The 26,946-nt window shown below is 46.7% G+C and overlaps 1 protein-coding gene across 1 annotated transcript; it reads right to left on the reverse strand.

The window, feature by feature from the left end:
- Positions 1-2,997: 2,997 nt before the first annotated feature.
- Positions 2,998-26,678, reverse strand: SBSPON (somatomedin B and thrombospondin type 1 domain containing). The gene is made up of 5 exons (XM_019643581.1): positions 26,191-26,678; positions 15,702-15,896; positions 7,333-7,423; positions 5,437-5,613; positions 2,998-3,427 (listed from the first exon to the last, which is right to left on the reverse strand). Exons 1-5 carry the CDS (start codon positions 26,402-26,404, stop codon positions 3,310-3,312), a joined length of 795 nt encoding a protein of 264 aa, XP_019499126.1. The 5' UTR covers positions 26,405-26,678; the 3' UTR covers positions 2,998-3,309.
- Between the last annotated feature and the right edge of the window lie 268 nt (positions 26,679-26,946).

The raw sequence follows: 26,946 nt of genomic DNA on the forward strand, positions 1-26,946 counted from the left end.
ATGAGCACCATCCCTAATATCTTTACCCTTCTCTCCTGAGTGGGTATATTTATTTTTGTTCAAATTACTTTCCACATGCACTTTTTAAAATCAGTCTATTAAGTAATTCTAGGGTCCGTCAATCATTGCATATAGTACCTGTGGAAAGGACCCGAACTCTAAGGTGCTTGTTAAAAAGGAATACTGCAGGGCCGGCCGAGTGGCGTGATGGTTGAGAACTGGGTTGGGACGCCAGAGGGCCCCGGTTCAGATCAGGGCCAGTGACACTGCCCTCTACAGCTAAGATGCTGAACAACAGCTCAACCTGGAGCTGGGCTGCTGTGAGTCGCCAGCGACAGTGTAGGCAGCAGCCCCTGTGGCAGTGGGTTGCCATGGGCTACAGTGTGTAGCCAGCAGCCAGCGTGAGCGGCCAGCAGCCGCAGTGAGCAGCTGTCCAGAAGCCGGCGACTGACCTGCCTCGCCCGGGAAGAGCACAATGATGGTGCCAACTTGGGCCAGTGAAGCAACGTGCTCCACAACTAGACTGAAGAACAAAACGACAGCAACTTATCTGTTCCCCTTCCCCAATTCCCCGGCACTATTCCCATCCCCCCAATTCCCCAATAAAAATTTAAAAAAAAAAGGAATACTGAAGAGGTCTGAAATACTTTGGTATTTATCTTTAAAAATAAAAACCTTTGGTTCTTCATTCATCACTTGGACTACATGTTTCAGTTTTGAACTGTTTTCCTTGGGCTTTCTTAGAATTCATAACAAGCATTTCAAAACCATTATTTAATAGTTAAGTCTTCCAGCCTATATGAAATGCTTCTCAAATATAGAAATCATAAAACTATACTTCAGTATGAAACTAATTAACGACCAGGCACTAAAAATAAATGCATATGGTGAAAAATTGATTTTATGCAACTGAAATATGTGGAATGTTTTAACACATATTGGAACCATAAATGCATCATAGTTTTATTGCTGTTGGTCATCATACCGATAGCTATGAATTCTGAAGGATTTTTTTGTTTTGTTTTTGTGAAATTCTGTTCATTCTCTGACCAATCCAGAAAATTTGGGTCTTTTCTAGTCAAACAAGTAAAAGGCTTTTAAAAATGTTTACAGAAAGTTTATTTACTGGTATAAAAATTTTAAGTCACATTGAAAATTACCCAGGTATATTTTCAAAACTCTTGCTTTACAGATGTCAAAAATGGTCTTAAAATATTAATGCTGACCTTATCATTGAAGCTCTTAACCTTGATGAGACTCAGATTTTTTATTATTAATTTCTGAATAATTTACTACACAAAAAATTCTGACAGTTAAATGAATATATAGTCACAAATACTGCTACTCTCAGCATTAAATATTGGAGACTTTTCCATCCCTATTAAGCTTGCTATGGTCCTTCTGTCATTACATACGTACTGAGCAATATATATTTTAATAAATCATTTGTTAGTGAATAATATTTTATACAAATGAAACTGAAGGAATTTCATATAGTTTAAATCTTAAGATCCACTTCTCCAAAGAAAATATCCTGAATTTAAAATTTGTTTCAAAAATGAAGAGGGCTTAGCTTTTTACAGCACAGTCATTGGCATAGTAAAGCTTTTCATCAAAGCTGAGTTCTGGACGAGAAGCCTAGATTTGACTCTGTGGCTTACTTACAGAATGACTTGTCACCCCAGATTCTTACACAAGCCACTTTGTCTCCGGTTCATTCATTTTCCAATCATAAAATAAGGAAACTACGACCAGCCGAGTGGTTCAGTTGGTTAAGAGCTCGCTCAAGAGGTTGAGCTGTTGGGCCGGCCGAGTGGCGCGATGGTTAAGAACTGGCTTGGGATGCCAGAAAGCCCCGGTTCGGATCCCACAGATGAGGGCCAGTAACACTGCCCTCTACAGCTAAGGTGCTGAACAACAGCTCAACCTGGAGCTGGGCTGCCGTGAGTCGCCGGCGACGGTGTAGGCTGCAGCCCCTGTGGTAGTGGGCTGCTATGTGCTACTTTGTGTAGCCAGCAGCCAGTGTGAGTGGGCAGCAGCCGTCCAGAAGCCGGCGACTGGTCTGCCTCGCCCAGGAAGAGCTCAATGATGGTGCCAACTTGGGACAGTGAAGCAATGTCCTCCACAATTAGACTGAAGAACAGAACCACAGCAACTTGTCCAAGTTGCTGTCTGTTCCCCTTCCCCCAATTCCCTGGCACTGTTCCCATCCCCCCAATTCCCCAATAAAAATCTTAAAAAAAAAAAAAGTTTGAGCTCTGAGCAACAGCGGTTCGAGTCCAGCCCGAGCTGAGCTGCCAACAAGTGGCAGGATGGCTCAGCTAAAAAAATTAAAAAATAAGGAGACTAATACTTGTGTGCATGTATGTGTGTGAGATCATAGCATTTGTAATACAATCTCTACCTTCTTAGAATCTATACTTTTGCCTTCTACCCCAAACATAAGAAAATGTATGCTATAGAGAAAAGCAGTAAGTTTACTTCAACTAAACTTGACATTGGACTCTGAAAGATTATTTTAGTCAGCTCCAGGCTTTAACCTTGGAAATAATCTTAAATGCTAATGATGGTAGAATTTTCATCATTAAAGCAGTTGTTCCATTCGTTGCTGCCAAAATTTCTCTTCATGGAAAGTATAACATTTAAAGGAACTCACTGACCTCGAGTGAACATTTGATCTTTTCAATTAACTGAATACTTGCAAAAAAAATTGTTTTAGCATAGCTCTTGGTTTTTTTTATTACAAAATGCTTATTGAATCTTTAACAACTTGTCCCGTGGAAAATTATTTGTGACAACTGGCTTGAAATTAATTATTTCAGAATTTGTGGACTAATATGTGGGGAAGGTACTGTGAAAGTGTACATATATCTGCATACATCTTTAAAGCGAGAAGTTTTGAAGATTACAGAATAGGAAGAAAATAATGCAAGATTCAGAGTGTGCATACCCTTAAATGACAACTTATTTACCAATAAATGAACCATGCTGTAGTCATTTTAATGCAAATAGACATGTATTTTGTGGCCCATGGGCCACCTGTTGAATGAGAGGATTCTATATGAAAGATCAAGGCCACAAAACCATAGGAGACTTCAGGGTGGGTCTTCAACTCAGTAAAAATAAAAATAAAGGCACTGTGTTTCTTGAGAACCGGCCCCTAAATTTTCTTTCTCCGCTTCAGAGTGTAGCAACGATGTGTTCAGGATCTTGGCCAAATAGGTTTTTGGACGGTTTCTGAAGCGTTGAACATGACTTGGTAATATTTAGCATATTTACAAACACATTTTGAAATATTGACCTCACAATCTATATGAATATGAAACTGTGAACAGCTGGACAAGAGCACTGGTCTACTCGCCGAACTTTTTTCCAAGTCCCTTGACATCGAGGATTGCCGATTGCTTGCCAATGGAGAGTTTGATTTCTGAAACAATATTTTAGAAATGTTACGCTACAAGCAAACCAAAGAAAATTCAAAATTACAAAATTATACATTGATGTTTTCTTATAAAATGTTATACGTGGAGTTTTGAAGAACACTAAATGGAAATTTTTAAAAAACGATCACAAACCGAGTTTCCTTTCTTTGGGTTCTAGCAACACAAGTTACCAATTAATCCCTATTTGAGGGCACCCTTATACTGAGAGAGTAGCCTGAGGCCCCTATATTCATTACTGTCACTTGACGTAAACATATGAGGTACTACATAAAAGAAAATGGCTTCCTGTTTTATGTACATTTAAATGAGAGGGGTCTGAACCAAATCTCTTATAATCCTTTCCAACTCTTTGATTCCATAATGAGAAAAAATGGGGAGTCGTGGAAAGAGCAAAGCCAGATTATTGAAATTATTATTTAAAGTCACTGAACTTCAGCCAGAGCTTAAGGTACTTTATGGGTACAAATTAAATTATAAGTTCATTTAAAGTCAAAATATAGATGAGGCATTCAGAAAAATAATAAGTCTAAATATTAAGTTTCTATTTCATATGAATTCCTTACCCACTTTACTGTTCATATGGTATACTCAATACCAAGGCTGTTAGGCACAAGTGACTAATAAACGTAAATTCAAGTTATTAAACATTAAAATATACTGTGGGAATAATGAGTACCTGGAAAGGTCCATATTTTCCTTTCTAGTCTGTATTTTTTACCAGTTCCATCTGACTGACTTAAAACCGTAATCCATGCCCAGCACGAAGTCTACCCTTCTCTTATAAATACTGTTAGCAGATTTAACTCATAAATGAGTACAGGACCAGAATAGCTTTTTAGGGTGGTAAAATGTTTTCCAAGGTCAGTTCTTTTGGACAAGCTATAGATTTCTATAGGTTTTATGACCCTGCAAAGCTGAGCCCACCACTGTCTCAGCCATGAGTTCTATGGTGACCCCACTGAGAGGGGCTCTGAAACTTGACTGGGCACGTGTCATCCAGGCAGGGATGACTACCACCCGTGTGTGGGCCAAAGCCAGCCCACCCCCTGCTTTTGTGGAGTCTGAGTTAAGAATGATTTTTACATTTTGGAAGAGTTGCAAGAAAATCAAAAGAATATGAAAACTCAAATTTGAATTTTAGTGTCCATTAATACAGTATTATTAGAACAAAGCCAAGGTCACCAGTTTACATAACGCCTATGCCTGCTTTCATGGTATGATGGCAGGGTTGAGTAGGTGTCCCAGAGACCATGGGGCCCCCAAAGTCAAAAATATCTATCACCCGGCTCTTGATAGAAAATATTTGCTGACCTCTCACCTAGGAGAGTGTTTAAAATCCATCCCCAAAGATTCTCATTCAGATGGGGATCAGAAACCCGCACATTTTTAATCATCCCAAGGTGCTCTGACTCAAGTGGTCTTGGAACACTGCTTTTGGAGAGCTCAGTCTTTGGTGGTCATTTGGGAGCTTGGTCTGAACCCCAGTCTCCACATTCACCCACTCGTCTCTGGTATACAGAGCCCAAGTCCCACAGTGTGAACCGGGTCCTGGACTGGCTTAGACCAGGGGTCGGCAAACTGCGGCTCGCGAGCCCCATGTGGCTCTTTGGGTATGTACATGTGGCTCTTAAGTAACATTGAAAATGAAAATAAAACTACCCTAGTTTCATTTATAAACATTTTAAAGGGAATTTACATAATGGTGATTATGTAAAAATATATTTATGGCTCTCGAATAATTTTTAAATTGCTGTGAGGGACAGGATTGGCTCTTCCAGGGGTTGGCAAACTTTTGAGACAGAACCTACCCAAAGAGCCACAGTCTGCCAACCCTTGGGCTAGACAATAGGTTCTCGTCACTTACTGTTTTGACTCCCCAAGTCAGGCCTCGATATTCTACACACAGGTCAGCTGTTCAGGACATGGAGAGGAGAGGACAGCTCTCTCCAGATGAGGAACAAAAGAAGTCCCTCAAGCCATTTCCCTCCCTTACCCGTCCGAGTCCAGGCCATCTCCAGAGCAGCGGAGGCTCACGGAGTTCATAGCCGGAGGCTGACAGTCGACACACACCGTGTACCCCTCTCGGATGTACTGCATCCAGCGAGTCAGGGGCCGGTTTTCCATGGTACAGTGATGGGTCAGGGACTCGGTCTTGAACTCCATACAGTATCTAGGGCAAAAGAGGAACAGTGTCACTCACTGTAATTAGAGGTGGCTTAACGCTATAGAAAGTCTTAGGAAGCTTGTCATCCCCAAGAACAGCTGACAGACTGGAGGAAGTAATGCAGTGCATCTTCACAGGTCACGCATCAGTCACCGACCGCCCTGTAAAGTCCCTCTCATTCGCTATACTTTGACCATGTCCAGATGACATCTACAGGGAAGCTTGGTGCTCTTTTTCAACCCATGATTGAATTGCTCGGTCAACATGAATTTGCAGAAATTTGGATATCCCATATCTGTCTAGTCTGACCACTAAAGTGTATACAAAAGCACATTTCAGTAGGAAACTAGCCTGTGATAACTTTGCTGATATTTTAATGAATTATGTACATGGAACAAGAACTTGCCTGGTGTCTGAGAACATGTGAGTCCCAGGAGGGCTAACCTGTGGCACCCAGCACAGCACCCAAGCTTTTCTGCCCTATAGACACTCCCAGGGATCTTCCCTACACTGCCCACGCAGCTCACCTGCGTCATCTGCTGGTAATGAGATGAGTTTTTTTTTACCTGAAGTCAAGCATCAAAGTTATACCAGGCGTCACAGACAAAAGGAAAATGGGAAGCTGAGACATGTTTTTCTGTGACACACTAGGGCCACTTTTTACTGAGCTATGGCAAACTACACGTGACGAGACCCTGAGGGCCCCAGACACGGGTGACCATTTCAGAGTCTTGTTTTTGGAAACAACACAATGTTACAATTCTGCAGGGAAACAAAACCTAGTAAAATCCCTGAATGTTGCATGTTAGGTACTGACGATGCTAAAGTGGGCTTTTGGGTTTTTTAACCCATAGAATTATGAGCTATAGCATAGGTTAGATGAAAAGTGTTTGGAGAGTCTGCTTCAAAGATCTGTAACAGCGGTGGGTACCATTTATTGGGTATCTTAAGGTATTAAGGCAGAAAATTCTATGATGTAGCTTCAGTCAACTTCACGCAGCTTAACCCAGCCATCTCTTCCATGATATTTTCTAATTAAACTCTCATAACAACCCCATGTGGTATTAGCATTCTCTTTGTTTAAGAAGTGGCCGGTGAGGGGATATGAACATGCAGCCGTCTGGTGTGCTGTTTGTGACAACTGAAGAGTGGTTTTCTAGTAAGCACAGAGGTTGCTCCCAGCCTGTGCCATTTAGGTCTTGATAGAATTCCTCTAGAGCTCAGGCATGGGCCACGTTCAAATTCACCAAACATAGGTGATGCTGGAGTCCATGGTCCCATAGAGACTATAAGAGGGGCACGCTTAGTGTGACTGGCAATAACGTCATCTCATTTTTATATAGCGTGTTTCTTCTTGGAGAGCAGACCTCAGAGACAGATAAGTCTTCACAGCCCCACAGAAACAGGGAGGGAGTGCTTTCCCGACTCTGTGGTTAAGTGTCATGTTTTACCCAAAGTCAATGAACAGAAGTAATAGAAGGACACCCATCACCCCAAGTTGACCTTTGTGGGATGACTCGACCATACCAGTGGAAAAACATACGTTAAAAAAACAAACAGGTTGGGCCGGCCGAGTGGCGCAGTGGTTAAGAGCTGGCTTGGGACGCCAGAGGGCCCCGGTTCGGATCCCACATATGAGGGCCAGTGACACTGCCCTCTACAAAAAAAAAAAAAAAGGGAACAAAATAAAAAAATAACAAACAAACAGGAAAAACACCACATTACCCGGCATCCTCTGTGTCTGTAGACCACTGGGGGGAGGCCGCGTGTCTTGTTCTCTCCTTGTTGAATGCAGAGGTAGTTATAAAGGCAGGGACTACAAAAGGGAGAATGACGTTGAACACATGTAGCCTAAAGTACCCAGGGTGACGTTTCCCAACCCGGGTTTCAAATCTGTCCAAAGCCCTCCATTCCTCAGCGCGAAGGTCTATGGTACACGACTAGGGGCTGAAACGAGGCTAAGTTGCAGTGTCCCCAGAACTCAAGTGGATAAGGATGTGTGAGCATGCTGATGAGTAGGGAGGGGGCGCTGCAGGCCTTGGACAGGTGGGCTTGTCTGCAGTAATAACACTAAGGAGGAACCAGGAAAAACAGCCAGGAGGCAATCATAAAAAAATGTGGGGGTCGGCAGGGGAACCAAGGGGAAAAGTGAGGTAATAGAGAAAGGGGCAGGATATTTTTTTAAATGAGAGGGAGAGAAACAGAAGAAAAGGGAAAGAGGAAGAATAAAGTAAAAGAGTAGAAGGGGGAGACAGAAGGGAAGAGGAAGAAGGCAAGAGAGAAAAGGGCATGGGAGGAGGAAAAGACGATGACCAGAGAGAGAGGAAAGGAGAACGGAGGGGGAAAGACGCAACGGAAGGAAGTGTCAGTGCTTCCCAGGTCAGTAACTGCAGCCTGGAAGTTTCGCTGCCAACCACATAGCCCAAGTGTGGCTGCCTGGTGCCGGCCAGCGCAGCGTTCTCCCCGCGCCCACCTGGGGAAGGCGAGTCGGAGTGGTTCTCTCCTCTTCCCTCGCCTCCCCGCACCTTACCCCAACCCTGACTCTGTGGGTGGGAGAAGAGAAAAGGAGCCAGGAACTCTCCTCCCACCTCTGCTCCATCTGTAACTTTATTTTATTTGTGTGTCTCCTTCCTATTTCATCTCTCAGTCCAGGGAGGAGCCTGTCACTCTATGGGGTACCTCTTGCTTCCACTCTGTGGTCAACGCAAAGAAGACAGGGTTTTGCCTTGTTCATCCATTGACACACTTACACGTTGACACACTTAATAAGTGTGTGTGCAGTGGGTCGATGAGTAAATGAAGTCCCAAACTGCCACCGTGGCACACAGGTCCTCCTTCCCTGTGGTCTTCTGTTGTTGCACTGAGCCTCGCAGCTGACATGGCTCAACAATCCTTCCTCCCTTTCATTGCAGAAACTGGACCAACCGAGGAAGGGTAGATACCAGCCGATGTTGGCTTCTGGATGCCAAAGCCATCATCAACATAAACAAAATGGCGGGAGGGGTACCGGCTGCAAAATCGAAGCTTCAACCCTACACGCTCATGTTACCTGGCTCCTTACTGCCACAAGAGGGCAGCCCTCATTCTGTTTTAGATTTTCTTCATGAGGAACCATTTTTATATTATTAGGGATTGTGAGTCAAGAGCGGCTTAATACCTGGTAGCCACTTGCCCCTACGAGGTGCAGGTATTATTTGTCTCCTATGGTTTGGTGCCTACTCTCTCCAGTAAAAAAGGACCTAGGCTCTTCCTTGCTGCACTGACATGTTTAATTGTTTCCAGAAGAGAGCGTGTCACGCTTTCTAAATGTGACTGTAGTTTTTGAACTTCCAGATTCCGTGGACAGAATCAAAAAGAGCAAGTGGATTCATGTACGTTAGGATCCATCTCTGTCTCTCTTAGACCTAGTTGTCAGAAACATAAACATCTAAATGGTTTCGGTTTTCCCATGGACTCTTTTCATTTCTGTTCTTCTGACGCATTTATGTGTTTATTCACGAAATGGAGAACGCAGGTACTGCGGAATCCACGTAGCATTCTACCAGTCCAAACTATAAAATTTTCACAATGTCTTTCTTTAGAACAAAACGTTTACCTGAGCTCCTAAGTTGTACTGCATATGTTATTACAAAAGTTCAAAGGCTTACACGCTTCATGCATAGCTCGGGGCGGGGGGAATGAGGTTAGGAAGAAGAGGACAAGTATACGACTATAGTTTCTGATATAAAATACCCTAAGAAAACGTTTTATACTAAAAATAAAAGCTAACAATTACATCCTTCTAAGTTTCCTGTCACGAAGCTGAGCGCTTTTCATGTGTTAATTCTTGCAACAACAGCCCTCTGAGATAGGTCTCCTTATCTGCCCATTTCACAGATGAGAACGTTGTGGCACAGGGAGGTGAAGAAAGGTGTTCAAGGCTCATGTCTAAATGTGGCGGCGCCAGGCAAGGTCTCCAAACCAGGGTCCTCACGCTGCCCAGCACAGCTGCCTCTATTACAACGCAGATCACAGGGTTTCACTATTTCATGCAACACATTTCCCATGTATTACTTACATGCTGCTTTATATATTTTCCCTTTCTGTCCCTAATCACTCACTGTCTGTAATGTGAAGTGAGATCTCAGAGAGGAAAAGGGAAAATTGTAACCCTTACACTCTGAGTCCCCTCAGGCGATGAGTGGTGAGGAGCAGGGGTAGGGGGTACTGTGGCCCAGGTGCTGGGCGGGGGAGCTCCGGGTGGGCACAGATTAATGCCTGTCCTAGGATGGCACCCTGTGTGTGGATAGCCTGCCCCTTTACAAAGTACTTTCACATCCTGGGTCACCCACCGATCTTCACAAAAGCTTTGTACAGAGGTGCTCTGGTGAGGTTTTGTCATCAGAAAGCTGAGTCTCACAGAAGTTAAATAATGAAGGGAAAATCAGTTAAATGAAGTTAAATGAAGGAAAAATCAGTAGTAGTACATGACTGAGCAAGGGCCCCAACACAGAAGATAGCTTCTATTTGTTTAAGACCTACTAGTCATGGTCAGTGTCAAGCCTCTATGGTTACGACCCATCCTGAAAGCAGGCCAGTAACCCTGGGCCTTGTCCCCTGCATGTCCTGTCCCCTCTGCCCCAGCTGGGTTGGGTGGCACATTCTACTGAGAGGGTGCCTTCACCCTCACATGGGTCCTCAGTAAATAGACCAGGAGCCAGCTTTCCTGGAGGTTTGGGAACCAGCACCACTTTTTAATCTCCCCCTCAAATTAGTTTTCATTACTTAAGAATGGTAAGTAATTTAGAAATCATTTTTGTCTCCTGTCCCACTTCTGCTTATGTGTGCAGGCCCGTCGCTACATGCCCGGGACAAAGACTCAATAAATGCGGGTTCCGCCTCCTTGCCCACTCCTGGCAACAATATTCAAATGTAACAGATTCTTTGTTCACAGGCTATCGGCCAACTTTTCTGGCATCCTGTCAGCCTACCGTGGTTCGGCTTTATAACTTCCACTTCTCAAAGCGTGGCGCTGCACACACTGACTTTGAACCTGAAATTAAGTTACATTTCCTTGGAGAATTTCTGAAAGCCCTCTGACACGATGGGGTCTCACAATAGCAGACTTAAAGTCACTGGTCTGTGGATATAGCGTAAAATAGAACATTGGGTTGTCGGAAAAGTCATGACGTATTTTTTCTATGTTTTTCGTTGCAAAAATGCATCGTGACTTTTCCGACAACCCCATAGAAAGAAAATTTGACACACAACACCAGCCTGGAAAGCATACAGTTTAGAGTGCATGTGGATCTCCTCGTAGGAGGAAAACACGTGTAAACAATTGTCAGTCTGTGCAACAAATACAATCCTGTGGCTTTTTGGATTTGTTTTATGATAAAAAAAATATATAAAGTCAAGATGTGCATTCAATGAAGCAGGAAAAATGCAATAGCTACTTGAGCATTAATAGGAGCGTTTCAGTGACCATGTTTTGTTCACTGGCCTCACAGACGTTTATATTTCTACACAGTTCCCAGAATCCGTATTTGCAAATTTAGCTCTAATGATAACAATTAACAGCAAAACAATACCAAGTGTAGGGCGGGGAATGGGGGGACCCACAGGATTTACAGCCATGAGATCCAGGTTTAAATTCTGGTAGCCCTTCCTTCACAAGTGCTGTCACCTCTCTGTGCTGCAGTGTCCTCATGTGTGAGGCAAGGATATTGACACTGTCCCACCTCCATGACAGGCAGCATCATGGCCCCCCAAAGATATCCATGTCCTAATCCCCAGAACCTGTGACTATGTTGTGTCACATGGCAAAGAATGAAGGTTGCTACTCAGGTGACCTTAAAATAGGGAGATTATCCAGGTGGGCCCCATGTGATCACAGGGGTCCTTCAAAGTAGGGAGTGGGGGAGAAAGGAGTCAGGAGAGAGTCCTAGGAAGGTGTGACAATAGCAGAAAGGCATGGAGAGGTGCAGTGTTGCTGGCTGTGAAGACGGAGGAAGGGGTCATGAGCCAGGAAGGTGGGCAACTCACAGAAGCTGGAAGAAGCGAGGACGTGGGTTCTCCCCCAGAGCCTTCTGGGGGGACCCCAGCCCTGCCGACACATTGATTTTAAACCAGGGATACCATGTGTCCGATATCTGACGACAGAACTGCAAAATACTGCACGTCTGTTGCTTGAGTCCCTAAGTTTGTGGTCAGTGGTTCCTCTTTCTGAGGTATTGACAAAAGGTAATCGAACCTACACCCTTCGTGTCTTTCTCTAGGACACGCTTTCTGAGCGTGAAGGAGTGAGTCTCTTCATTTTAGTGTCCTTGGCCATTTTGCTAGGCTGAGAATTCCCCAATCCATCAAGTCCTGGTTTCATTGGGATGAACAGTCCTCTCCTTCATCGATTCCTTTGCTCTCCTGTTTTGCTATAAGCAGCAGGAAGAAACCAGACATTTTGCTTGGAAATCTCTTCAACTAAATATCCAAGTTCATCCAAGTTTAACTTCCCACATAACCGCAGGACACAATTCCTCTAAGCTTTCTGCCCCTAATAACAACGGTCCCCTTTCTGCCCTGAAAAGGCGAGGGAACAAATCCCCACCTAGAGCTTTCAGGAATCAGCCTTGGTTGGCTGACTCACTTGGTTTCAGCCCAGTGAGACCTGTATTGGGATCTCCATCCCGCAGAACTGCAGGATGATAAATGTGTGCTGTTTTAAGCCACTAAGTGTGTGGTAATTTGTTAGAGAAGCCTTAGCAATCTCACACTATTTTATAGGAGTGCCAGGAAGACTGAATCCATGCCGTCTGTAAAGCTCTCAACATGCCAATGTGAGGGGTTAGCACGCCATGCATGTAACAAGGGCGCCTGCTCTGTGAATAGGGGGTCTGGTGGAGGGAGAGGTAGGAGCAGATACACAGGTGACCACGCAGCAGGACTGAGAGCCCCCAGAATGAGGGGCGCCCTCTCCCCGTGCTCCCTCACCAACCTGCACAGCTTTCCCTCACAGCCTTCACTCACCACCCGAGTTCTGGCTAACTGGGATGCAGTTCTCACTCAAGTTTGCAGTTCCAAAACCCAGCATGGCGCGGGTATGTCGCAGGTGCTCAGGAAGTCTTAACGAAACACGTCAATGAAGGCTCAGGGGCCAGGGTGAAACCGGGCCAGGGGTGGGGGTGGACGGTGGGGGGTCCAGAGAGACCACTGTCTTGCGTTTTCACGCTGTCTCATTTCCCTCGCGTTTTCCCCGAGTTGTCCTTTTCCAACATGCATTCCACAGAACACGGGTGCTATTGTGACATGCCCCTTGGCAGAAAGGGTCATTGAGCCAAGTAAGGTGGAGAAACACTCCATATCATCTCCCTCTTGGAGAATTAAAATACATGTTAGCATCATAAAGAGAGGTTCTTTGGTAGAGAAAATTGTCTGATTGACCTGATGTGTTTTTTTCCCTGACTCCACCCCTTTTTTTGCACTTCAGGAACGGCTGCCTTCCGGAAGGTGTCATGTAAGTGACCCAGCTATGAAGCAGGGGGCTGAGGAAACAGCGTGGGTCCATGCTGGGCCAGAGCAGCGGTTCTGAGACTTCAGTAAGCGTCACATTACCCTGGAGGTCCTGTTACAAGCAGAGGGTTGGGCGCTCCGCCTCCAGCCCCAGGGACTGTGGGTCGGGGTGGGGCCCCAGGAATTTGTGTTTCCAACACGTTCCCAGGTGAGGCTGAGGTTGCTGGCTGGGGCCACCCTAAGAACCACCAAACTGGAATATTCAAGGGGTCCTGTCCTTCCTGACTAGGTTGTGACAGAAGTCATCATTTCCAAGGCACCCCAATAGGAAAGTGAATCTCAGGGGCCAAAGTCGGGGCTGTAAATGCCAGTGGGCCTGCCCCCAAGCAAAGATTTCTCGTCTCTTCCCAAACTGGGAAATTTTACTTTACCTTATCGGGAAAGGAGGCCATTAAGTACTGATCTCTCTCCCACTGGTGTTATACCAGAATTGCTAAAACCTGCTGGGAGTCACAGAAAAAGACTGCTGCTGCTTAAAAATCCTCTTAGTGGTGTAGTGAGAGGGGTGAGAGCCTTTTCTGCAGTGTTTCTGCAGAGCTCATGAGCTGAATGTGATTTTTGTTCTATGGCCATCTCTCTGAGCACTCAATTACTGTCCCCGTGAGCTTACGATGGCTGCCATGTCCGTGACAGGCCTCCACCCTGGCCCTGCCATTTGCCACTCCACGACCAGGGTGATCTTTTCAAATCACAGATCTGACCATACCAGCCTCTGCAGAAAACACCCCATTGGTTTTCCAGGGCACTCTAGGGAAAGACCAAAACCCTAAACGGGGAGCTCAGGGGCCCTGCATGGAAGGGGTGTCAGCCCTCTCACTGGCCGCCTCCCTCTCTGCTCCCCACACCCGGCCCTTCCTTCAGCTTGCATTTCCCCCTGGATTATATATAAATGAGCCACAGGTGGCCCCTGGATTGTTTATTTCCTCACAGCAGGCTGAGACCTGTTAGCTCCAAAGCCTACTGGCACCAAAGTCAAATTTTTATACATACAATTATTATAAAAATAGCCAAACAAGCAGACTTTTAGCTAGTTAGCCCTGCCCTGCTTTGTATACCCTGTGAAACCACACCCAGCATCTGTTGGCCGTTGATAAGCTAAAGCCTTGTAGCTATAAGACCCCAAGCTATGATGGCCCTTGCCCTGTGCAGCTCTGTGACCCTGAGACTCCTGGCCTCAGCAGACATCACCTAGACCCATAAACCCTCCCCTTCTGGACTGTGGGGCCCACACCACAGCCTCTGGACTTCCCCTCTCATGCAACCCTGCTCCAGGACCACCCAGTACAGCTGGTGTGTTACTCTCTCTCATGGTCTTGTTTTTCTCAGATCAGCCCCCAAACCCCTCCAACCCCCTCTACCTATCTGGTTCACCCCGCTGGTCTGTCTGCCTGGACAGCTCTGTGTTTCTCAGCCTCGCCCCCAATCCCCAAGGAAGTCCCTCTGCTCCCCACCTCTGTGGCTTCCCTCCTCCCCCAAGACCAGGGGAAACCAGCCCAAGCCACACTCATAGCTCCACACACCTCGCAAGGGGTCAGTACCAGCTGGACCAAGTTGCAGCTGTAATTTTCTGAGATGAATTTCCTAGGATTCTCCAGTGACCACCTCCCCGCTGCCACCAGACTGTGATCTACTTGACAACAGGCTCCATGTCAACTTGTCTCACCATTGTAACCTTGGCAGCCAGCCAGTGCCCGGCATCAAGCAGAAACTAGATAAAATATTTGTGTGCGGAGTGGAAAAAGGAACAAAATGGCTTGACGTGGGTCATTGTGGGCATGCAATTTTCCAGGTTCCTAATGAAAAACACGGGGTCGCGGCTATCCTGAGGCTCAGTCAGTGTTTGGCTCTATCAGGTTCAATCCAGATCAATACACCAGCACTGGCCTTTTTGCTTATTTCTTTGTGAGCTTCCTGAGGCTCCCAACTCGTTAATTAGACAACTGCTGGCCCATCCGTGGGCTACCACATAACCAGAGTGCTCTTTTCAAATCACAGATCTGATCGCATCAGCTCAGATGGATTGGGCTGTCGGAAAAGTAGTCATGATGTATTGTTTCTGGTTTTCATTGCAAAAATGAGTCATGACTTTCCCGACAACCCAATAGTCGGCGTGAGGAGGAGAAGGCAGGTGTTTTAAGAGACTCATTCTATCGCTCGCTGGTCAGAAATTTATAATGGGTTCTACTATTTTCACATGGATGTGAGTGTTGGCGTTTCAACAGGAATTGCAGCGGAAGGTAATATAGAATTATTCTTATTGGACAGTCACTATCCTGTGTGAAATGTCATCACCCTACCCAAAGCCTTTTGTCGCCAGCTTGATGGAGGTTGCTAAAATATGCTGAGCGGCCGCCACTGGGTCCTAAGCATAGGGAGGGAATGGAAGGGATGGGGGGACATTTGTGCAGCTGACTGGTAACTCCTGTATCAAGCGTTTCCTGAGTTCCTTGTCTGCTCCAGGCAGACTGGCCCATCCCACTCCCTGCACAGCACCTGGCCTTTTAGAGGCACAAGAGATGGAAACGCAGCCCCCATGCAAACCTCCATACCGAAGGCGTGCCCGCAGGCCTGGCCCTGCGGAGTGGAGTACTCCAGGCAGCCGGCTCTCTCTTCCAGGGCCGGGCAGGGCGCCCCACCGTTCTGCGGCTCCTGCTGGACCTGACGCCTCCGCACGCGGGCCATGGGCTTGCAATGGTCGGCACAGCCGCTCCAGGGGCTCCACTCCCCCACGATGCACGGGCGAGCTGAAAAACAGCACGAAGGGACGTTTGCACAGCAAACCCGGACGCCGGCCAGGCTGCTCCTACCCACGTAAAAAGCGGCGTCCAGCCCGCATGAACTGCGCTTTGACTGGGCCCTGCATCAAAGGAACAGAGCCTAAGTAACATTGACGCCACTGCCCCGATCTCGTTAGCTGATAATCACGTACCTCTGAGAGGAGGGTGGAGGTTCCGGGATCAGGAAGGTGGGTCTGAGCCAGAGACACGCCCAGTAAAGAGACAGATGCCTTGAGGCCCTTCCTCATACTCTCCTGCTTACATCAGATGTTGCCCTGGTGTTTCCTTGATTTTCACTTGACCCTCCCCTGGCCAGAACATTTTTTTAATTGTAACAGTAATACATATTGTAGGAGACATAAAGGAAAAAACCAAAAGTATAAAAAAAGACAATGAACTTCATCAATAACCCCATCACCTGCCCAAGCTAAGGCCACACCAAGGGCGCCCTACAACTTGGGTCGACTCCTGGAGGCTCGGCCTCATGCGGCTCACAGACTCACAAGCTATATGAGAGCTGGAGTTGAGAGATGAACCGCCAGGCCCCACAGAGCACAGGTCGCCAGGAAGGGGCAGAGTCAGGGCAAGGGTCTGGCCAACAATTCTCTGGACGTGACTGCAAAATCAATGTGGCCGACATTTAACTGTCCCATTTAAAATCCTAATGAGTCTTTTCAAAGGACTGTAATGAGTTTTTTAATTATTTCAATATTTGAAATTGGATATAAGACAAGGACAAAAAGACAGAAGACGGACCCCTGAACTAGATGCCAAAATGCTTTCTTTCCCCCATAAAATGTGACCCGCTTTCCCTGTATCACCCGCATACGTTCATGCACAGTCTTCATCAAGAAAGCACCTTAGGGGCGGCCGGTAAGTTCAGTGGGTTAGAGCACAGTGCTCATAACGCCAAGGTTGCCAGTTCAATTCCCACATGGGCCACTGAGCTGCGCCCTCCACAACTAGATTGAAACAACTACTTGACTTGGATCTGATGGGTCCTGGAAAAACACACTGTTCCCCAATAAAATTTAAAAAAGAAAGCATCCTAACTTCTTTGAAATCTTGGCTTGGACTTCTGACTGGACTTGAAAACTCATGTTTGCCTCTGAGCACACAGTAGTTTAGGGTTCATGGCTTTTGGAGGGTGTCTCATTTGGCATCACACAGCTACTTCAGACATAAAAAGGGTCACACGGAACATAAACTATCTGTCGCTAATTCAAAAATCTGAAACTTAAAATATGTTTTTACTAATCATCTAAAAATTCATAGGTATCACATGACTCATATAGGTCAACTACCTAAAAAAGCAAAACTGAGCCACGTCAGAATTCCTTCCCAATCTCCGCCATGCAGACATCCTTTGGAAACTTGGTAACAGGTCACTTCCTGCTCTTGTCATCTCTTGTTGACCCTCCCTTTTCATTTTCAGGACCCCATGATTTAATTGGCCCATAGAAACAAAAGAGACTGTCAGGCTCGGAGCTGGTTGAGAAGGGTTCCTTCTGTCCTTAATTCTTTCAACAGCTCTCTTCCCCACCCAGATCTCTTCATCTCTGAGTCTAGCTAGTCCTGCCCTGATGTTTTGGACTTAAACAACACTTAAAGATACACTTTTTAAAAACACACTAGTTTCAAAGATTAACATTGGACATCACAGTAAAATGAAATTTGCCATGGTGCTAACTCAGAATTTAGTAATATGACCTTGGGTTACACTCTATCCAGGTGGTAAAAGATGACATTGGGGAGGATTGTCTAACTGAATTTAGTCTCCCAGTACTTTTCCAACATTTGTGTCGGTCCAATGTTTATTTATTTTTTAATTTGGTTGCATCCACAGTGAAAGCCCTCACATCAACGGATCATTGAATCAGCTGTTGTTTCTATTTGGTTCAACTTTGTCCTTGGCAAAATGCTACATCCCATGTCACGATCCATGGCTTTAACCGTCTCATCAAGAGAGTCAGAACATTCTGGAAGCCCTGAAGAACAACATCTCAATGTCTGCATGGTAAGTCAGAAGGAAAAAAAAAGTTCACATGGAATTACAGAGCTCACATAGAGTCAAAAGGTATTCCACAAAATATTGGGAGTTGGAAGATTCATCTGCGGTATTTCTTCCTATTCTGTGGGGGGGAAATATTCTCGATTAACTTGTGAGTTTTTGGGTGATTTGGATTGTAAGTCATCGCAGATCACACACACTCTTTGGTCACAGAGGTCAGGGGAAGTATGGAAACTTGTGACAGATTTATTATAAGTCATATATTACAGCTGTATGACACCAATTTCCTTTTGAACTATTCCATGAATATGCTTGTCGCCTTCCCACTTCGCTTACCTAATTTACATCTACACACAGCATACCAAAATATTCTTTCTTAAAAATCTGACTTCCTCAATTTTCACATTTCACTTGCTGTTCCTGGGGCCCGACAGACCGTTATCTAGTAAGCAGCGTGATCACCTTTGACTCCCCGCTTGTCACAGCTTCCTGAGGTCTTGATAGTTAGGATATGATGACATCATCCCACTTCTTGTAGGGACAGAAGCCTAGATTTCATGGGTGCCAGGAAGCTCGGCCAGCCCTTTTTTCTCTTCTTCGTCTTTGGTTACACACAACATAATGTTCAGGCTGAGTTTTCCCAGCCTGACCTGAGTGACCTGAAGGCAAGTCATTGATTTGAGGGGTGGGGTGATCCCAAGAAGAAGTATAAAGGAATGGAGAGCACAGACAGGAAATAGTCATAGAAGAGAGACCAGGGGTATGAAGCAGACACCCAAGTTCCTATGTTAGGCTGAGTGGGCACCTGTGGCGCCCCGCTAGGAAGGGAGGTAATCTAGAGCAGCCGTTCTCAACCTGTGGGTCGCGACCCCTTTGGGGGTCGAACGACCCTTTCACAGGGGTCGCCTGAGACCATCGGAAAACAAAAAGATGTTTACATGACGATTCATAACAGTAGCAAAATTACAGTTATAGAGTAGCAACGAAAATAATTTTATGATTGGGGGTCACCACAACATGAGGAACTGTATTAAGGGGTCGCGGCATTAGGAAGGTTGAGAACCGCTGATCTAGACTGTGAGGAAGTATCAAGTCCTTCCTGGTGTGCCAGCTAGCTTCCCTTCCTCACGAGTTTCTGGTTACCCGATGTCCCTACCACAGCCACAGGGAGAAAGACCAAGAACAGAAAAGTGGCTTATATGTTTCAGTAACGAATTTGCATACCACAAGAGTAGGGCATATGTTCACGTGCCCTAACAGGGTATCTAGTCACAGCCACATACAATTACCTTAAAAGATGTACCACTGATTTTTTTTCTTTTTTTAATAAACGGCTTTTAAACCCCCTCAGTGGTTTGCCATTGAATTTGGCATAAAATTCAAACTCCCTGCCATGTGTGAGTGGCCTGTGCCTACCCCTCCACTCCCACCTGGAACTGCCACCCCACGACCCCTGTGCCAAGCTCCAGCCATGTTTCCCGACCTCTCGAAAACACCAAATTCTTTCCCCTCTTTTTTGTTGTGTGTTCACTCTGCCAGCTCCTCCCACACTGGGCATGGCTGGATTCAACTCATCTTTTAGATGAATTATTTCCTCCTCAAAGAGTCCTTTTCTGGCCAGCTAACTAAGCTTGTTTCCCAGCACCCCGTTACACACCCCTCAAAATTATTTCCTCTTGGAGCACAATGTTCCTTGCCTTCTAGCATCCCAGTGATTCATAATTACTTTTATTTTTATTTTGGTTTATTGTTGTTGAGTTTTTCATTTCATGCCTAGTGCTTGGCACGTGGTAGGTGCTCCAAAAACATTTGTTGAATGAATGAACGCGTGAAATGGCATTGGGCAAGTTCCTTCTCCTTGGTAAATAATGTTCTACATTGAAACAGACTCTGATCTGCTCATATCGTTAATTGGAAGCCCAAACACTGACAGAGGCCCCAGAATGGAAGGAAAAGCCGGGAAAAGGACAGGAGCAAAACCAGAACCTGTAGCCAACACACAGGAATTCTTAGCCTGGCCCAGAGCTGTCTGCGTTCTCCTGGCAATGGCAACCCCAGTGGGTGTTGCTGCAAGAAACATGGCTGTCTGTGCCTTCAGGTTAGGTAGATCATGGCTGCCCCTGGCAACCACAAGTCCTTCACACCCTTTTTAGTCCACTTATAGCTCCTGCCAGTACCACATCTCGAATGCAACAAGTTTCTTACATTTTATCATCTGTGGCGTGAAATGGTATTTCCTTTTATTTGAGCCAAATTTCCCTCACACAAGGATTTCAGAACATGGTGCAAGAAAAAAAAAATCTATGTTTATCTTATCTGTGCCACTCATGGATTTACTGTTTCAGGAGGTCCCCTTTCCTCCAGGACGGACATTTCAGGTTGATGACTCCAGGATTTGGATCCATTTTTCTGTAGACACTTCCCCGCTCAGAATTACCACGGGACTCAGCCTGGGAGAGTTGTGGCAGCCAGAACTAGACACACTATTCTCAGTCATTCGGTACCAAAGGGTAATTTTTTTTTTTTAAGATTTTATTGGAAGAATTGGGGGAGGGGAACAGCGTTGGGGAATCAGGGAAGGGGAATAGACAGGTAGACAAATTGCTGTTTTTTTTGTTCTTCAGTCTAGTGGAGGACGTTGCTTCACTGGCCCATGTTGGTATTATCATTGTGGTCTTCCCAGGTGAGGCAAATTGGTCGCCGGCCTCTGGACGGCCACTCACGGCGTCTCTTGGCAGCTCACACCGGCTGCGGGTCACTCACGCTGGCTGCCAGCCACTCACGTAGCTCATGGCAGCCCACTGCAGTCCCGCTGCAGCCTACACCGTCGCCGGTGACTCACAGCAGCCCAGCTCCAGGTTGAGCTGTAGTTCATCATCTTAGCTGTAGAAGGCGAGCGTCACTGGCTCTCAATGTGGGATCTGAACCGCAGCCCTGCTGCTCAGAGCTCTTAACCAGCTGAGCCACTCGCCGGCCCCAAAGGGTAATTTTTGAGAATGATTTTCTAATGCTTTTCTTGATGGTGCCACATATGCGCACATGCATGTGCGCGCCTGCGCGCGCACACACACACACACACACACACACACACACACACTCAGCAACAAACAGCTGACAGCCAGAATTATAGTTTGGATTATTTCTCCTTAATGGAAAGCCTTGCTCTTATTCCCACGTGGCATCTCCTTGGTTGATCTCAGACTCTCAAGAGCATTCCCGTTTGTAACCTGGCCCTGCCTCCTTGGCTGTCTGCCGCCTCCAAGTTTAAGGCCACCCACGATCCAGTACCTTCTCCCTCACATTGTCAAGTTCAGATAGTCCGAATCACTCCTAGGGAAATATTCTTTTTACACTGTATTCACAGCAGGACCATTTATACATGGTTTTTGTTTCCTGACATTATATGAAAGAAAAAGAAAGCCCCTTTATCCACACGCACATACATCTCATGATGACACAATTTTAAACGTATATTATCTGCCTTTTTCTCGCTCCATATGTGTCCTTTTCTGTGGAACCTTGCCAAAACTCCTCTGAAGGTCAAACGAGACTACATTCCCCAAGTGCCTATTTACCCCCGGAAAAAAGCTCCAATAAAATGATCAAGTATTTTTTTCCTCTTGCAGAAACCATGTTATCTGGCCCCCAGTAGGGTTTTTTCTTTTTTCTTTCAAGACATTAACTGGACAAGTGCATGAAATGTTAGCAAGACAATGAAATGGGCTGCCTCATTAGAAGAAAAATGGAATTTTACACACCATAGAAACCCAGGGAAAAAAAATCAAAAAGATAATGATGTTTTTCCTGGACAGTAAGTTTCCAGGTGAGTTTTGTGTGTGTGTGTGCCTTTCTGTATTTTCCAAATTTTCTGCAACATAGATTTTGTAGTCAAGGAAGGAAAATGTTATTTTTAAAAGGACATGTGGATACGCCCCAGCTGGCAGTGCCTCTGAAGCCACAGAGAATATCCCCTCGGTGGAATGACTGCGAAAATTGTTTTAACAAACGTTATCAAGCGACACCACAGTAGCCATCAGGGGACTGCCAAGAAGGGCAGGACACAGTTTGCCCTTGAGCACACAGTCATGGAAGACTCACCCGCTCTGCCAGTGTTTATCTGGGGTCTACCCTGCAAAGCACACAGCTTCTCATGAAGCCTCATTTCTCTGAGGCAATGAAAACATAATGTTTAACCATTGGGCTCTGGATCCAGAGTTCCCGGGTTCAAATCTCGCTTCTTCACTTATTAGTGGTGTGACTTTGGACAACCTGCCTCACCTCTAACCTCCCAGTGCCATACCTCCTTTTATTGCATTTCGGTTTCCTGTGCTTCACAGTTGTTGCGTTGTTTTTTTTAAAAAACACATATTGAAGGCAAGACCCTCCACCAGCAAAAAGATTATGACTCGCTTTATTGTGATACTTGCTTTATTGCAAGTGGTCTAGAACTGAACCCGCGATACCGCTGAGGTGTGCCCGTAACCTCGGCAGGTGGTGAGCCCCAAGTAAGGTTAGAGCTGTGAGGTGCCTGGCCTGGAGTCAGAGCTGGGGAAGCCTTGGCAACTCTCCCCTCCTTGACTGTACACCCAGGGCTGCAGCCAAGCTCTGCAGAATGAATCCTGGTGCCAGGCCCTGCGCGTTCTTCTCTGCAGACACAGAGACAGGGGAAGCCACATGCAGACTCACCCGCTTTGGCTCCAGTAAAGCCTCAACTTTCTAAATCATCGTAGACTGGGATATCATTCCTTTGGGTGAGTTTTGGGGCCCATATGTTTAAGGATGGTGCCCCTTCTTCCTCTAGATATGATATCAGAGATTTTTGGCCAGTTGGTTTTCCTAGATTTCCTATAAATCTAGAAGAGACTGGCCCATCCAGTCTACTCAGTTTTTGGCCCTCTCCACTTGGGTTAATTATTCCTTTTTTTCAGTTGTTCATCCACGATCTAATGCAAACTACTGTTCCTATGATCTTAGAATGCAGACTCTGGGAACCCAGCTGATGAATTAGAAACTGGGGTTTTCTGGGCCTGATAAGCAGGTTTTCCAAGAAGTTCTCCTATGCAGGTAACTTGAATCTGTCCCCCTCCTCTCCTTCGTCCCTTCCCCCTATCCCTGATCAGGCCAATGGAGAATTTTCTATCTCTTTTTTTTGGGGGGGGGAGGGTGTATGAAAATACAAAATTGGTATTGAAACCCATGCCATCACCATAATGAGAATTTCTGAGATAATTTAGTTACAGAACAGATTTTTTTTTAATGGCAGCTTAGTAATTCTATAGGTCCATTAATATACAGAGGGTGCCAAAAAAAATGTATACACATTTTAAGAAAGGAAAAAGCTGTATTAAAATTTTAATACTCAATATATACTGATAACAAAAGATGAACACAAGTTATGTATATACACTTTTTTTGGCACACCTGGTATTTTTATTTTTAGTGAGAAAAACAAAAAAACCTTTCTATTTAGAAAAAGAAATTCCAGTTTTTCATCTTTTAGCCACACCCACCAAAAAATGTGTTTATCAAGAAGAAAAAATCAGAAGGAATAGAAGTAAAGCATGCTTAGTTCCGAGAAAACAGTTCCATTTTCTGTTCCCATTTAATGTAATTTCGGTCAAAAAGGCTTCAGGCAGCATCAACGGGTGACATAGCATTGGGTAAGAAGGAGAAGAGATTCTAAGAGGCAGGATGGGGGCTCCGTGCTGCCGAGCCTTGATTTAGCTGGGAATAAATAATAGCCCTGCATTAGCACGAACAGATGTGCCTGATGGCAGCTTGAAATCAGGCCACGGTGGGTTCAGCTCTCAGTCCACTGCCCATTTGTGGCAACTTAGTTATGGGAGAACCCTGGCAGCCTCAGTTCCCGTAAAATGCTAATATAGGCCAACCCCGCCCTCCCCGAACCCTGGAGTCAGCTCAGTTGTGACACTTGGCCAGGCCTGAGGACCCCGGGCACCTCAGCTCCACCTCAGCTCCGAGGTGCCAGCAGGCTCAGTTTCCCCAAAGTGGCCAACTTCCAACTGTCTCTATTTTCTTCCTCCCTCCCAAGAAAAAACCTCTAGACACAGAGTTTACCAACAAGGAGTCTTTTCGGTCCTGCGTCTTCTGCTAAGCTAGATTTCTTTCTCAGTCCTTCCAGAGATGGCAAGGTCATCTCCTGTCTTCTGCTATCCTTTACCCAATAAATCCCCACTCCAAAATGACAGGCTCTTTGTTTTAATATTTCTCCCTCCTGGACTGAAAATAAGGGATTTATTTTTGACCAAATAAAGACGTTGAGGATTCTGCAACTCCTCGTAGCGCGGTTAGGCCTCACTAGAAAGCCAGTTTTTCTCAGTTCACTCACCTTGTCTTTCCCCATGCCTTGTCTATGCTTGAATCTCTCCATATCTAGCTGCGTTCACTATCCTGTTCTCCAGGCGAGCCTCGGGGCCTAGCCTAGTGCCCGGCACAAAAGGCTGACACCCACAGCCAGCGATGCTTTCCTCCTAGAATTCCCTTCTCCTCTCGCTCATTCTCTGGAACTAGGCGTGCTCATCACTTCCTCCAGGAAGTCCTCCTTGAACTCCTCTGGTCGTCTGAGTTTTTCCTCTCTAGCATCCCAGATCCTGTGTTTTGGCACTAAGCGTGTTGCAAGCGGCTTTGCATGTGTGACTATGAACTTCTAGGGGGCAGAGGCTGTGCCCTCACCATCTCTGTGTCACTGTGCTTACCACAGTCCAGGGCACATTACCTGAACTACAGGAATTCTATATTTATCTTTAACATGTAGGTAAATCCCTCGAGTGAGAGGATTGAGTGAGAGAGGCTGCCATAGTTGACAGGCTTTACTTGAGTGACCCAGGTAACTGAGGCAACAGGGGCCTAGGTAAGCTACCTGAGGAGGGGGCTTAGGACCCCTGGCCCAAGGGCACTGCATTTCCGAAATAACTGCCTCTTCACCTTACTTTAGTAGTAAAATCTCCTGGCCTTGGAGCAGGGAAGTGAAAGAAGTTTATCAAAAAGAAAATCAATATTCATAGGTAAATCATTAACTTTCCATCAGGGTCAAAAAAACCTTACTGTGTTTCAACTGTGTTCTTTCAGCAGCAGGCCTGGGTGACCCTTCTGCCGCGCCCGCGGGGTGGTGGCCTCTGCCTGCAGAAAAGAGGCAGGAGGGCTGCTGCCCTCTGCCAGGCACCCAGCCCTGCAGGTTCCTCTCCCAGGAAGATGTGAGGATCCCACACCGGGATCCTTGAGGTTAAGCCCTAACAGCTGTGTGCCCGGGATCCTTGAGGTTAAGCCCTAACAGCTGTGTGGCTTTGGGAGCGCTGTGATTAAGGCAGGGCACAGCTGCTTCTGTTTCCGGAGCTGGCTTCTCTCAGGTACACCTTGTTCTTCAGGCTCATCCTCACCATTTCTTCCTTTCCCTTTTCATTTGATTAAATCAACCTTGATTGAGCCCATACCAGGGGCTGTGATACTGTGGGAAACTTAAAAGATGAAAAAGACTGACTCTAAAAGGGAAACCAGCAAGACTCAAACATAATAGGATCCCTGAGATTAATAAAAAAAAAAAACTTTATCCATCTATAGATAGATAGATAGATAGATAGATAGATAGATAGATAGATAGATAAAACTGAATTCAAAGAACAGATGGGGCCCTTTTTGTGGGGAAGGGGCTCTATCCGCAGGCTGGAGCCTGGAGGCGAGGTCAACTGTGCTCCCCCAAGAACTTGAACTGCAGGAGAAAGGACGCTCCACCACCCCACCCCCGCCATCCCCGCCCCAAGAGCAAGCCCTTGGCACGAAGCGAGATCATTACACATTCCTTCTCTCATCGCCACTCACAGGGCCCTTAAGATCCCTCAGGATTCGCAGAATGGAAGCAGTGGAGCCTGACCCAGGGGCGGGGCAGGGGACCTGCCCGAGCCGTCTCTCCAGGCGGGAGGGGGCCCTGTCAAGCTGGAGTTCCTGAGTGGAAGAATTCATCCAGCAGCTGAAGTGACCTGTGCCCTGCCAGAAGAGAGGGCTCCAGCACTTCCCATCCAGGCTCTGGTGGGAGGGGTGCTTTGGGGAGTCTGGGGTGCACATAGATGGAGGGAGCTGGAAGACCCTGCATGGAAGGGGCTAGGGTGGTCCGGGATTGAGGGACTGGACCCGCCAAGACCAAAGGGGTTGGAGGATGCTTGGTCCTCGGTGGGGGACTCTGTCCCTTGGCTGCAGGCGAATGGCCGGTGCCCCACCCTGGGTCCCGCCACCCACCTGGACAAGCCCTGGTGTAGTCGAAGCAGCAGTCCCCGGTGAGGAGGCAGGCTTGGTCACAGAAGCACGTCCCGTAGACCCTGTCCAGCCTCCAGCCTCGGGCAAAGCAGGAGGGGTCCCGGCCGGGGCAGCAGCGCCCCGCCTCAGCGCAGCCCGCCAGGGCCCCGGGCCACAGCCGCACCAGAGCGCACAGCGCCAGCCACAGGGTCCTCATGACCAGCGCTCCCGCGGCGCGGGGGTCGCCACAGACCTTGGAAACAAGTGCTGTGCTCCTCCGACAGCAGCGGCCGGGGAGCGGCCGGAGACGCTCAGCCCGGCCCGGCCCTGCCCCGCGCGCGGCCCCTCCCAGCGGGGCGGGTGCTGCTGCCGCCCCGGCCCAGGTGGGGAGCGCGCTCTCCCGGGCGCACCACCCCCTCCCCGCGGGGGCCGCCGGGGAGCCTGCGGAGAAGCAGGTGCTCCGGGATCCCAGCGGCCCAGCAGCCGGGCCAAGGCAGCCACTTTTCCTGTCCCCAAACTCAGCTTCCTAACGTGGGCATTGTCACCGTCGAGCCAGAGGACGAAGAAGGCTTCACGTGCAGCAAGTGGGTCTCAGCAACGCAGTGCGCGCGGGTCACCCTGACTTTCGCCCAGGGACGCCCGTGCTGTATTTGCTCCTGGTACCACTCCCGGTACCACAGGGGTCCCTCAAAATCAAGGAGATATGACCAAAGAAGCATCCTCTCTGCAGCATTTTATAATGGGATTTTCCTGCTCCGG

This window comes from Hipposideros armiger, unplaced genomic scaffold, assembly GCF_001890085.2.
Source record: "Hipposideros armiger isolate ML-2016 unplaced genomic scaffold, ASM189008v1 scaffold_80, whole genome shotgun sequence".
Lineage (NCBI taxonomy): Eukaryota > Metazoa > Chordata > Mammalia > Chiroptera > Hipposideridae > Hipposideros > Hipposideros armiger.